This window comes from Marmota flaviventris, chromosome 12 (genome assembly GCF_047511675.1).
Source record: "Marmota flaviventris isolate mMarFla1 chromosome 12, mMarFla1.hap1, whole genome shotgun sequence".
In the NCBI taxonomy this organism is placed as follows: domain Eukaryota; kingdom Metazoa; phylum Chordata; class Mammalia; order Rodentia; family Sciuridae; genus Marmota; species Marmota flaviventris.
The window spans coordinates 31,700,017-31,713,090 of NC_092509.1; the positions used below are offsets into that span (position 1 = coordinate 31,700,017).

Sequence of the window (13,074 nt, forward strand, 5' to 3'; positions counted from 1 at the left end):
GGTCGAATTTTTATTCATCCTCATTTTCATGATGAATGCATTTTGAATTCTAAACTTATTCCTAGCCTTGAACTTTCTTATATGTAGTGGCCGTTTTTCATTTATTTCCATCTTGTTTTACCTTACATATCTTTGTAATCCACTTTAAATGTTTTCTTGACCAAAACAGACTTGAAAATGCTGAGATGAGCTTGTGTCCTATTAATCCATGCTCTAATTTCATGAAATTATGAAATAAGTAGAATTACCACACCATTTGAAATAAAGACATTTATTCTGAAATAGAGAATCATGTTCTTTGAAATTACAGATTGGTTTATTAAAAAAAAAATCTTAACCCTAATTTCTTAAGTCAAATTCACTTTAAAATACCTTTTAAGAAAATGATTATAGGGCTGGGGTTAGAGCTCAGTGGTAGAGCACTTGCCTAGCATGTGTCTGAGAAAACAATTTTAACTATTCCTGTTCAATAATTATCTAGAACCTAGGGCCTAGCATGTGTGAGGCCCTGGGTTCAATCCTCAGCACCACTTAAAAATAAAAAAAAATAAGATAAAGATATTGTGTCCATCTACAACTAAAAAAAAATTAAAAAAAAAAAGAAAGAAAATGATTATATAGCCAGGCATGGTGGTTCACTGCTGTAATCCCAGCAACTAGGGAGGCTGAAGCAGGAAGTGTAAGTCCAAGGCCAGCCTCACAACTTAGAGAGATGCTGTCTCAAGACTAAAAATAAAAAGGGCTGGGGATGTATCTCATTGGTCTCTGAGATAAATCCCCAGTACCAAAACCAAACCAAAAAAAAAAAAAAAAAACAACGAAAAGAGAGACCCTGTGCCTACTAGAAGAAAAAGTAGGGCCAATTCTCTATTATGTCGGCTTAGGAACTGATTTCCTTAGCAAGACTCCTAAGATGCAAGAAGTAAAATTAAGAACGAATAAATGAGATGGTATCAAGCTAAAAAGCTTCTTCATAGCAAAGGAAACAATCAGCAATGTGAAGAGAGAGTCTACAGAATGGGAGAAAATCTTTGCCATCTGCACCACTGATAGAGCATTAATCTCCAGGATATATAAAGAACTCAAGAAACTTAACACCAATCCCCCGCCCCCAAATAATCCAGTTAATAAATGGGCAAAGGAACTGAACAGGCACTTCACAGAAGAATAATTATGAATGGTCAGCCAATATATGAAAAAGTGTTCAACATCTCTAGCAATTAGAGAAATGCTAATTAAACTACACTGAGATTCCATCTCATTCCAGTCAGAATGGCAATTATCAAAAATAAAAGGAACAATAAATGTTGGTGAGGATGTGGGGAGAAGGGTACACTCATACATTGCTAGTGGGACTGCATATTGTTGCAACCATTCTGAAAAGCAGTATGGAGATTCCTCCAAACACTAGGGAAAGAGCCTCCCTTTCATCTGTAACTCCAAAAGAGTTACAATCAATGTGCTACAATCTTGTGGCCACATCTATGTTTATAGCAGCCTAACTCACAATAGCTAAACTATGACAACAATTTAGGTGTGCTACAATAAATGACGGATAAAGAAAATGTGGTATACACATACTATTATTCAGCCATAAAAGATTCTTACTTTATGACTTTTGCCAGTAAATGGATGGATCTGGAGGCTATGTGAAATAAACCAATCTCCAAACAACAAAAACAACAACCAAAGAACCGAAAAGAAAAACAAGAAAGAAAATGATTACATGGGTAAACTTTATACTTGAAGGTTGGCTAGGAAATTCACACATCATGAGAGTCATCATACTGCTAGTTTTTGTTTTCTTGATTGAAATATGCTTACTCCTGTCTTGTGCTCAATTCTGAAAAAACAATTCCTCAGCAAGGATTTTGTTGTTGTTGTTGTTCTATTAATTTAAAGCTTTGTTTTGATGACTCAGCCTAATAATGTATAAGAATAAATCGGGATTGTTTTTAACTGAAAGTCTACAGTTTTCTTTCCTTTTAATCAGCACATGTTAATTGTACAAAATAATGGGTTTCATTGTGACAATTTCACACGCACACACACACACACGTGTGTGTGTGTGTGTGTGTGTGTGTGTGTGTGTTAGTTTGGTCCTATCCATCCTCCTTGTTAAGCTACAGCCCCTTCCTCTAGTTACCCTCCTATTTTCATATCATCCTTTCCCCCACACCCCCATTGAAGGTCTATTTCCAAGTTTATATACACAAGACAAAGACATTTTTAGGAAATACTTTTTTAAAACTCTTGGTTGGTTGGTTTGTGGTACTGGGGATTGAACCCAGGACCTCACACCTGTTAGGTGAGTGCTTTACCACTGAGCTACATCCCCAGTTCCTAAAAACTAATTTCAATTCAGTGAAGTAGATCTAAATAGTGTGGTTAACGGTAAGTTTTTAAAACCATGAACAAAAGGAGTTAGAAAAGGAATTTGTTAATACTGAGGTCTACCTATAAGCCGATCAATACTCAAACTATCCAAATCTCAATGAAAGTGAGAAAGGGCCATTGAAGACATTAAAAATCCTCAGAGGTAGCGTCAGCACGTGCTCCTGAAGCACTCTGGGCCTGAAGGACAGTCGAGGGCCACAGGGACCTCCTGGGAGCAGCAGCTGAGAGCTTGTACTCGTGATTCCTCTGGGACAGAGAGGCACAGTGGTCCGGGTTGGTCGGGACCACAGAGACCCTTTATGTGAGAGACTGATCGTGAGCAGGAGAGGACCCACAACTCTGGCCACAAACCCGAATCCAGCAGCACCATACAGTTCAAGAGAGTTCCTCATTTCTACACAGAACATTGCTAATAATTTTATTTAAATAAGATCAGTTGACGAACTTCTCAGAAAGTGTGTGTGGTGACTTTCTCAGCTGAACCCCTCTGACATTCCCCTCCATGGCTCAGAGGAATCGGTAGAGGTCGGCCTCCCTGCTCTGCAGCTTCAGCAGCGCCCCCGGGTGGAACATGAGGTCCACGATGTAGACTTCGGGCAGCGGCAGGCCCCGGGTCAAGCCCTTCCGAGACTCGTTGACCAGCTTCACTTCGTTCCACGCGCGGCCGTACTCCCCTCGCACCAGACTGCAGCCGAGGCCGATTTTATCAGCCAGAGCCTGGGGGAGAGAAACGGAGAGAGAGGGGGGGGGATGGAGAAAAGCCCTTAGTTGTAAAACCCACCGAGGTGGAAGGTCAGATCCACCCTGCAAAGGAAGGCTGAGTTTCAAGGCTGAAAAATGTGGACCATCTGCGATAGGAGCCGATCGAATGTAAGAAGTTCCCTGGTTCCTCGCCATGCTGTGACCTCAGAGGGTCCTGGGGAAAATGACATTTTTCAGGCAGTTGCTGTATTGAATCGGGCTAAGATGGATAAGGTGTTGGGGAAAAGCTATTGCGTGGCTCTTAGCCCCGGCCCATCTATCAATCTTTCCACACCTCCAGGCTGCTCTTTGGCTGTGCTGTGCAGTGCGATCGAATGGGGGCATCAAGTTCGCGGGGACCTATTTCTAGCCAATTTATTCTGTGTAAGGTAGACAGGGACTGGCCTAGAAGGGGAAGCAGAGTTGTGAGTGGTGGGCCCTTCTGGGGCCACTTGCTGCCACCTCAATAGAGGATACTTATGTTCCTTAGACATTACCTCCTCAAATTACCCCCATTTTCCTGATTTTGAGGTTATTTTTTTAAAAAAGTGTCTTTAAAATAATCTGGAAACTTCTCAGCCTGTTCACAGTGAATAAAAGAGCTGGGAATAACTACCTAATTTCCCCTCAGCCCTGGGGTTTACTAGCCACTAACCACAAGCCAACGACACAGCATATCTAGGCTTCCATTTCTTCATCTGTGAAGGGAGAACAACTGTCGCTTCCTCATTTGGTTATAAAGATGAAGTGAATTAATATGCATCGAGGATTAAAAGTCAAGCATTCCATAAATGCTACATAGATTCATAAGGCAAGACTTGAGTTGTTTTAACAATCTTTATATTCATATATTAATTTAACTAATTGGTTACTTACTATGCAATGACTGTGCCAAGTAGTTTTGGGCAAGGCAAAATGATTAAGATATGGTTGTCATTTTCAGGACTTTATATTCCACCTAGCCTGACACAGCCTAGTAAACAGTCCATTGAAACACAAATAGTATCTAAATGTATGGTCCTCATGGTCGAGTGGGGTGTAGAGACCACACACACACACACACACACACACACACACACACACATCCTATAATTATATATACGTGTGCGTGTGTGTGTGCATAGATATATGTGTGTGTGTCTGTAAACACACACACACACGTACACGTATATATAATTATAGGATGTTTTCCAAAATAGTATTTACTGATCTTTTAACACCATGTCAAAGCACTTTAAATCCTCAAAAAAAAAAAAAAAAATCCTATGGAATAGATGCTATTCCCCATTTTGTGGAGAAGTATCAAGGTTACTGTAAATGGTGGCCCAAAGTGAAAGCCAGGGCATCAGTCTCCAGAGTCTGCCTTTGTGACCTTGGGGAAAAAACTGAGTGAGCCAGCCAACAAGCAAATGAGCTTACATCTTCTTTGTGAAGTGGGACACAATTGTAAACCTTAGGGATTTAGGTACTATTTCAGGTGTATGAACAAAGACTTTACCCTTTGAAATTCATTAATAGAGAACAGAAGAAAGCCTGGGTCAGAACGTAGAGAAACCCCGGTATTTAAGAGAGGGGTGGAGAAAAAGAGGCCTCCAAAGCAGACTAAATGAAATGACATGAGAGGACAAAAGCAACCAAAGAGAGCAGTGTCAGAGAATAAAACGGACAGTGACAAATTCTTTGGCATATTAAGTAAGACAGACATTGTGGAGGTCACCATGGTCCTTATTGACAGTGGGTGGCAACAAGTAAAAGGTGAGCCAAGGAGTGACAAGGAGTTGATATGACTCAGGATTTTGACCAGGAATGAGAATTCCCTCTGGGTGGAAGCAAAGTGGTAGGTTTTTTTGTTTGCTTGGTTTTTTGTGGTGTCTATTTTTATTCAGATAAGCATGTGGTTCAAATTCTAGTCCTACCTCTGACTGAACCTGGGTAAATTATTTTTCCAACTCTCAGTTTTCTTGTCTTTAAAGCAGGGTAGTAATTGTAATCTTTGGCATTTCTGAGGCTCTTCACAATGGGATTCATCAAGTGTCTGGGATGCAGTTTAACATGGTGACTGTCATGATACTAGGCACTGTAATAGTAGTCGTAGGTTTTATAAAAAGAGATTCACATTTTCTCTTTATATATTACAGACTTAAGTGTGTTTGTATTTTAAGTGGGAAAGAGTTAATAGAAAGAGATTTAAGACAGGAGAAGGAACAATTAGTAGAGCAAGAAATCCAAAGAAGTACGAAAGGCATTTGGATTGTGAACAGGATTAGCCTGGAACTGGGGAGAAGATACTGGATGTGATGAGGTTGATAGGTCTTTGGAATAGGGTAGGAATTTTACATATTCAGTCTGTAGTTTGGGAAACTTTTTTCTCAACTCCTGTTCTATGCCATACACTGGGTACAATAGAGCAAAAGATGGCTCCCGCTCTTAAAGTGGCCTCTTAAACCAGGCCATCCTCCCTGGTTTCCGTGCCAGGAGCCAGGAAACCATTCTGTTCCTCACATGCCATCTCTCATGTTGTACTCTAGCAGCCATAAGTTCCTTTTGGTTGCTCCTCCTAACTCTCTTTCTCTTGATCCATCACCTCTTTGGTACAGGTCATCTGTACTTCTTGCTCTAGCCCCTTCTAATTGGTCATCCTGTCCCTGGTCTTGCTCCTACTCTAATTCATTCCTCATTCCATTACCTGAATGGTCTTTCAAAGTTATGTTCCTCCCTTCCTCCTCGACAGTTTTCAGTAACTACTCTCAGATTTTTTACTGAAGCACAGACCTACATGCTCCATTAGGATCAGGCCTTTAGCTTTATTTAACTCCTTTCTCTCTCTCTCTCTCTCTCTCTCTCTCTCTCTCTCTCTCTCATCCAGATAACCTACTCTGCATTCCTCAAATGGACTCTCATCCTTGTGCTATTTTTCTAAGGGTGTTGGCTCTGGGTGGAACATTCTAGTTTTTCTTCTTTACCTGATGAAATCTTATGCAGCCTCTAATGCTTGCACTGTTGACCACTTATTTCTTTGAAACCTTCAATATCACCTCAGAAGATGCCTGGTACCTTTCAATTCAGGGACTCCTGCTTTGGTATCTCCGTACTCCCAGACACTAGCAGAGGCCCTGGCCTGTAGTAGTTTTATGATAAATGCTGAATGAATATGCTTCTAATAGTCTAGACATATATGCAGTCATGTGTGTATGTATATACACACACATATATTTTTGTACACATACATTACAAATATAAGCAAATCTAAAATATAGGGTCAATATTATCCAGTTAAATGTTAGCAACTGGCTCACTGTGAAATGGTAAAGACAAAACATATTAACATAATGGCCAATAGACAAAATATCTGAAATACCTTGAAAAGCAAAGCTCGGTGGTAGAAGATTCCTTTTTTGATGTATCCAATTGGAATAACGTTGGATTTAAGTTGAACTTTTAGTTCACTTATATGAAGTTCCCAGCTGAAATCAGGCAGTTTGTCTTTTGCAATCTTACCACCCATTTTTTCTGCCACATACCTGTGTCAATTACATTGAAATAAAATCAATCAAGTTTAATATCTCACTTTGGATACTTTGATTACTATTATGTGTATTATTATCCATATAAAAACTGTATTCCCTCTAGCTGGACGCAGTGGCCCCATGCTGGTAATACCATCAGCTTGGGAGGCTGGGGCAGGAGATTTTGAGTTCAAAGCCAGCCTCAGCAACAGTGAGGCTCTAAGCAACTTAGTGAGACCCTGTCTCTGAATAAAATATAAAATAGGGCTGGGGATGTGGCCCAGTGGTTGAGTGCCCCTGAGTTCAATCTCTGATGTCAAAACAAAACAAAACAAAGCCCCCCCCAAAACTGTATTCCCTCTGATTTTTTTTTTTTTTGCTATTTGATTTACTTTTAAAAATGTAAAAATTTACTCACAATGAGGTTAACATTATGCTTACTGTATGTATATAAGTATTTACATATACATACAAACTCTAGCAATTTAATGTATTGTGAAGAAGAAATTCAACGCCAATTTCCCAATATTTATAACAAGATACAAATCAACATTACACCAAATATAAATGCAGTCTTGAAATTTATCTCATTCTGAAAAAAAGTATTCTGAATGATAATGTTTTAATCTCAAGTCCATGGTGTTGCACTAACATAAGAGTTTTCTCTGAAGGAACTTAAATTTAGAGACAAGACAAACAGAAAAATTTCCCACTAGATTCACTGACATTTTCAAGTCCTTTAATTTATATATAAATATATATATTTTAGAGAAAGGCATGACATCACATAGCATTGAAGTTAGACAAAGAAGAGGAGGAATTAGAAAAAGAGCAGTGAGCAATGATGGGAGTGGATACTTTGTTTATGGTTTTCTCCTAGAGCTAGGTGCTCACTGAAGAACTTAGCAATCACACCTGCCAAGATCCTCTGACAATTAAAGCCACCACTCTCTGTAGAATTGCAAGTTTAAAAGAATTTCCTCTTGCTGTACTATGAAGAACAATAGTTAAAAAAAGAAAGAAAGAAAAGTCAGGCTCAGTGGCTCACATCTGTAATCCCAACTACTCTGGAGGCTGAGGCAGGAGGATAGCCAGTTTGAGGCCAACATGAAAAACGTTATGAAACCCTGTCTCAAAATAATTTTTTTAATAAAAGGACTGGGGGTATAGCTCAGTGGTAGAGGGCTTGCCAAGCATGTGTGAGGCCCTGAGTTTTGTCCTTAGCACCACAAACAAAACAAAAAACAAACAAACAAAACCCAAAAGGAAAGTGTTGAGAAAGCTGGAAAACTGACCATGGCTCTATCTAGCCAGGAGTGCTTTAATGACTGCCAAGGACCAGAGGTCTGGGGACAGATCTCTGCATCTCTCTTCAACTTGTTGTGGACTCAGGACAATGATTTGGGAGTGATGGAAAGAACCTCAGAGAGAAACAAAGCACAGAGAAATGTGACAAATGTTTATAGGAGCTGAATCAAAGGTTTTGCTTAAGTCATCACTTCTCAAGGTCGTCAGGAAAAACTTCTGATGCCAAAAAATGCTGTCTTTCAGTCCTGGCTGACAAGAAGTCAGTGATCTGGCAGCTGCAATCCTTGCAGTTGTCACATCCAGGTTTGATGACTGCAGCTCACTTCTACTTGGAGTAGACACAGGCTCCTGTGGAGACTGCAGCTGTTGCAGGAGCCAGCAGCTCACCTCCTGGGCGGTGTCAATCATGAAGCCTACCCTCCACTTCTAGTGATTCCTGATCCCTTACAGCCACCAAGTCACATTCTCAGCCTTTCCTTAGTGGCATCGATTCAACACTCTCATGAGGACCAGTATTCCACAGGCTCTAACAACGTTCATACCCGACTTTAGAGCAATGTGAAACACAAATAGAAAAACAGAGGATGATTATTTGTATGAAAAATCATTTTTAAGTTACAAATAATTCACAGTGAGGCTTATTTAAATTATGAGGACTTTGTACACCTAAGGAATGATTTATTTCTCAAACTTTTGATTCATTCATAACATCTCCAAGACCACACTGAAAGATGTTTTTAATGGTTTAGCTGGAGAAAATAACAGACATGTTTCTCTAAGCAATTTCTAGCTCCTAGCTCTGATTCTTCAAGGAAAAGTGACCTAAAAGAGAAACTGAAAATTTTTGAAGTTCATTATGCTTCTGCTTCAGAGTCAGAGAAAGGATACTATGAAGTTCAATTTTATTGTAATGGATTTGTCAAAAATGGCTTAAAAAAAAGCAAACCACTAAAATGAAAAACATTCAGAAATTAAAAATGTATATGTATACCTAGAGAACTTACTTGGCCAGAACCTCAATCTGCTCCTTAACATTGGTTATGGGCAGTATTGATTTGGTCGCTTCATACACATAAATACAGAACTCAGGATCAGGAGGAGGGAACCACTCTTTATCAGAACTTTCTCCAGTCAGTTTTGGTGCTGCCAGAACTTCTTCTTCCTCTTTCAGTTTTTCCTCTTCTTTTTTCCCTCTGCCTTTCCTTTGAGAGTAAACAGCAATCAAAATCACATCTTTTGCTAAACAAATGAACAAAACTAACTATGCTGAGTTAATTTGAAGAGCATTATAGGAATAAAGTATTTTATTCCTCAACAACCATACCATATGTAGTTTAGAAATTTTCATTTATAGTCTATATTATGTTGGAAAAACTATTTTTGAAGAGAACCTATATGATTGGTATATATTATAAAAATCATGGATTGGACTTTTGCACAATTGCCTAGCAAGGTTTTTGGCACAGTGTAGGCATAAAATAAATATTTATTGAATTGGAAAAAAAATTGGTTTACCTAAGCTGAACTTACATATTGCTTCAGTTAAGGCTTTTGAAAGAATTTGGATAGCTAAATTTAAGAATAATTATCCAAAACATGGAACTAAAGCATAAAAGAAAATAAAAATGGCATATAATTTCCAAGTCATATGGGAGCAAAGACTCATTCAAGATTTATTGAGAGAACATACTTAGTAAAAACAGAATTGCTTAGCATCAAATAAACTATTTACTATTTATTAAAAGTTCCAGACTTGAAGAATTACTACTTACAGTGTAGCTTTTGTTTAGTAAAGATTAATATAATTTCTGTGCAATGGAAAAGATACTCCCCAAAATTAGTTTATTACATTGTAGGATGTTAACAAGTTTTGCACAGAGCTCAGTAATCTTTTTGTAATGTTTCTTAATCAAATTGGATATAAATACCTCATATCTCAGGTATCTTTTGAACCAGTATTAACATCTTACTGGTTCCCTCATCAATTAATGAGTTGAACAACAAACAATGATATGTGGTCTCATTCCAGGTAACATGGAGTAAGCACATTCCACTCTGTCTTTCCCAGTGAACATAGCCATACAGTATTCATGTAACAGCTATTTGAGGACCCCAAAAGTAAATATCAACAGGAAGGTCAAAAAGACCAAAATGAATCACTACTAAATTGACAATGAGTTTATCCTTTTATTTTCTTCACAATTCCCCACGCTGAACTAAACCTACCGTAATAACAGAAGTGAGTATTAGCACAGACAGGAAGAAATCAAGGAGAAATGCTCTTGAGAAACAGGTAAGATAGTAGAGCAAAGTCTCTGTCTGTTTTCTTCTTATTCTCCAGTTTTGTGCACCCCAGCCCCAAAGAAATGCCATGACAGGGGAGGCACCAGGGTCTCATAAGAGGTCATACTGTTTCATATGCACTCATTCCTCTGTTTGATTGTAAACATCTGGGCAGTCATGCAAGAGAGCAGCAGGAATGAGTAAATGAAGTTTTATGGCTGGAGGACCCAAAGGGAAACTCAAAGAGACCCAGAAAGAGAGAGGAAAGAGAGAGGGGATGGGGCTGGAGGGAGAGAGAGAGAGAGATATCATGGAAAGGAAGAGGTTGAAGAAAGTGACCTTGTAGCATTGTTTATGAACTCTTAGGCTTACTCTGAGCTGTGCATGCACAGCTAGTGCTAAACAGTACCTATATTGACTTTGAGAACTGAAATACAGTATACACCCATCACCCAAGCTTCCAACTGGACACTAGTTGGTATGCAACCAACACTGATCCAAATAGCACTGCAAGGACTTTGAAAACTGGACTGACTCTGGAATGACAAGCCACAGAAGTAGTTGGAATTGACATCAAACGGGTCACTTAACTACTAAAATACATACACGTGTGCATGCACACATACATAGGATATTCTTAGAATGTATATAAGACTCATGGGACTTATAATATTGTAACTAAAATTACTATCCAAGAAGAATTAGAGAATCTCCACTCATGGCAAATGAGGACTGATAGACACCAATGCCTAGAAGAAACAGATGTTTACCCCACAAAGACTTTAAAAGTTCTCCAAGTGGAAAGGTCAAACAATCTTGCATAGTGAGTTAGAAAGTTGTAGAAATAGAAGATCTAAAAATAGAATTTTGGATTTGAAAACTATGTAACCAAAAAACAAATAGCAACAGCAACAACACCACTACCAACAAAATGCGCAACTCCCTGAATGGGTTTAATAACAGAATGGAGACATATAAATTTGAAGCTACAACAATAAAAATTATCCAATCTGAATAACACAGAAAGAAAAGATTGAAAAATCAAGAGACTCTCAGGGACCTGTGGTATTAAAGAAAAAAACAGATTAAAGACTGGTGTCAACCAAGTCCCAGAAGAAGGAAAAAAAGGGTGCAGAAAGGAAAAAAAAATTGAAGAGGGGCTGAAATTGTTTCTTTAATTTAGTTAAAGACATCAATCTACATAGTCAAGAATTTCAGTGAATACCTCATTAGAATGAGGTAACCCAAAGAAATCCACTCCTTAACACACCAAAATCAAACTTATAAATTAAGGACAAATCACATGACATGACCATGTAGGAAATCCCAAGAAATGTAAGAAAAAACTTCTAGAACAAACAGTTAAGTTCATCATGATCTCAGTATGGAAGATTAACACACAGAAATCAATTGTTGCTAGATAGAAACAACAATGGAAATCAAAGTTCGAATTCCTGCCTGATCTGTGTGCTCAATAATAAAAAATGCCAATGAAAGCAATCAAAGAAGACATGAATGCATGACATTCTGTGTTTGTGGATTTGAAGATACAACATGTTAATAATGTCAGTTCTCCACACACAAACAAAAAATGATCTCTAGTTGTTTTCCTTTTCTCTTGGCAGTACTGGGGACTGAATCTAGGCTCATGATCCTCTTGCCTCGGTAGGCAGGTGCTTTACTACTGATGTACATCCCCAGCTATTTTTATTTTGAAACGGAATCTGAGTTGCTGGGATCCTCCTGTCTCAGCCTCCTGGGAAGCCTGGGATTATAGGTTTGCACCACCACCTCCAGCTGATATCTAGTTTTAATGAAATACCTGTCAAAATCCCAGCAAAGGGATTTTCTAGATAGAAAATCTTATTCTAAAACTTATATGGAAAATCACAGACTGTAGAGTAGCTAAATCAACCTTGATGAAGAAAAATAAAACAAGAAGACACACTATGATAAGGCTTACTATATAGTCACAGTGATTCAGACAGAGTGATACTAGTGGGGGAACAGAGAATCTTGAAATGGAGTCCCACAAATGTGCTCAACTGATTTCTGACAAAAGTGCAAAAGCAATTCAATGGGAGCTTTTTAAAAAGTGGTGCTGGAGCAATTAGACAAGAGAGATCCATGTGGTGATAAACCTGTTCATTATTTTAATTGTGGTGGTAGATGTATAAACCTACATATGTGATAAAATTGTATAAAATGGAATACAACCATTGGATGGTATCACTGTCAATATCCTAGTTATCTATTGTGGTAAAGTTTCAAAATTTTATAATTGAGGTACATGGGATCTCTTCATATTTTTTTTTGTATGGCAACTTGAAAATTTATAATTATCTCATTAGAATTTCAATTAAAAATATCCTTTTGGTATGTTTGTATCTTTCTGGACTTTATTCTGTTAATTCATTTCTCTGTTCTTTCACCAACACCACATTATCTTGGCTACTGTAGTTTTTTTTTTTGGGGGGGGGAGGGTAGGTACTGGGGTTTGAACTCAGGGGCACTTGGCCACTGAGCCACATCCCCAACCCTATTTTGTATTTTATTTAGAAACAGGGTCTCACTGAGTTGCTTAATGCCTCCCTTTTGCTGAGGCTCATGATCCTCTTGCCTCAGCCACCCAAGCTGCTGGGATTACAGGTGTGTGCCACCATGCCAGGTGGTTACTATAGTTTTACAGAAAGTCTTAATATTAGGTGGAGTGATTCAACTTTATTCTTTTTAAAAAACCTTTTGGCTATTATAGGTTATTTAATTTACCATAAAACTTTTAAAATAAGCTTGTCTACATCTATGAAACATCCTACTGGGATTTTGATGAAATTGTATG

The 13,074-nt window shown here is 38.4% G+C and overlaps 1 protein-coding gene across 2 annotated transcripts in view; it reads right to left on the reverse strand.

Moving 5' to 3' along the window:
* Nucleotides 1-255: 255 nt before the first annotated feature.
* Nucleotides 256-13,074, reverse strand: part of Armc3 (armadillo repeat containing 3) — a 94,789-nt gene continuing 81,970 nt past the window's right edge. For both annotated transcript variants that reach the window (XM_027928648.3, XM_027928647.3), the window contains exons 16-18: nucleotides 8,957-9,154; nucleotides 6,497-6,659; nucleotides 256-3,114 (exon numbers count right to left, since the gene is read on the reverse strand). In XM_027928648.3, coding sequence (XP_027784449.2) covers nucleotides 2,905-3,114; nucleotides 6,497-6,659; nucleotides 8,957-9,154 — 571 coding nt within the window. In that variant the 3' untranslated portion in view covers nucleotides 256-2,904. The remainder of the gene's footprint in view (nucleotides 3,115-6,496; nucleotides 6,660-8,956; nucleotides 9,155-13,074) is intronic.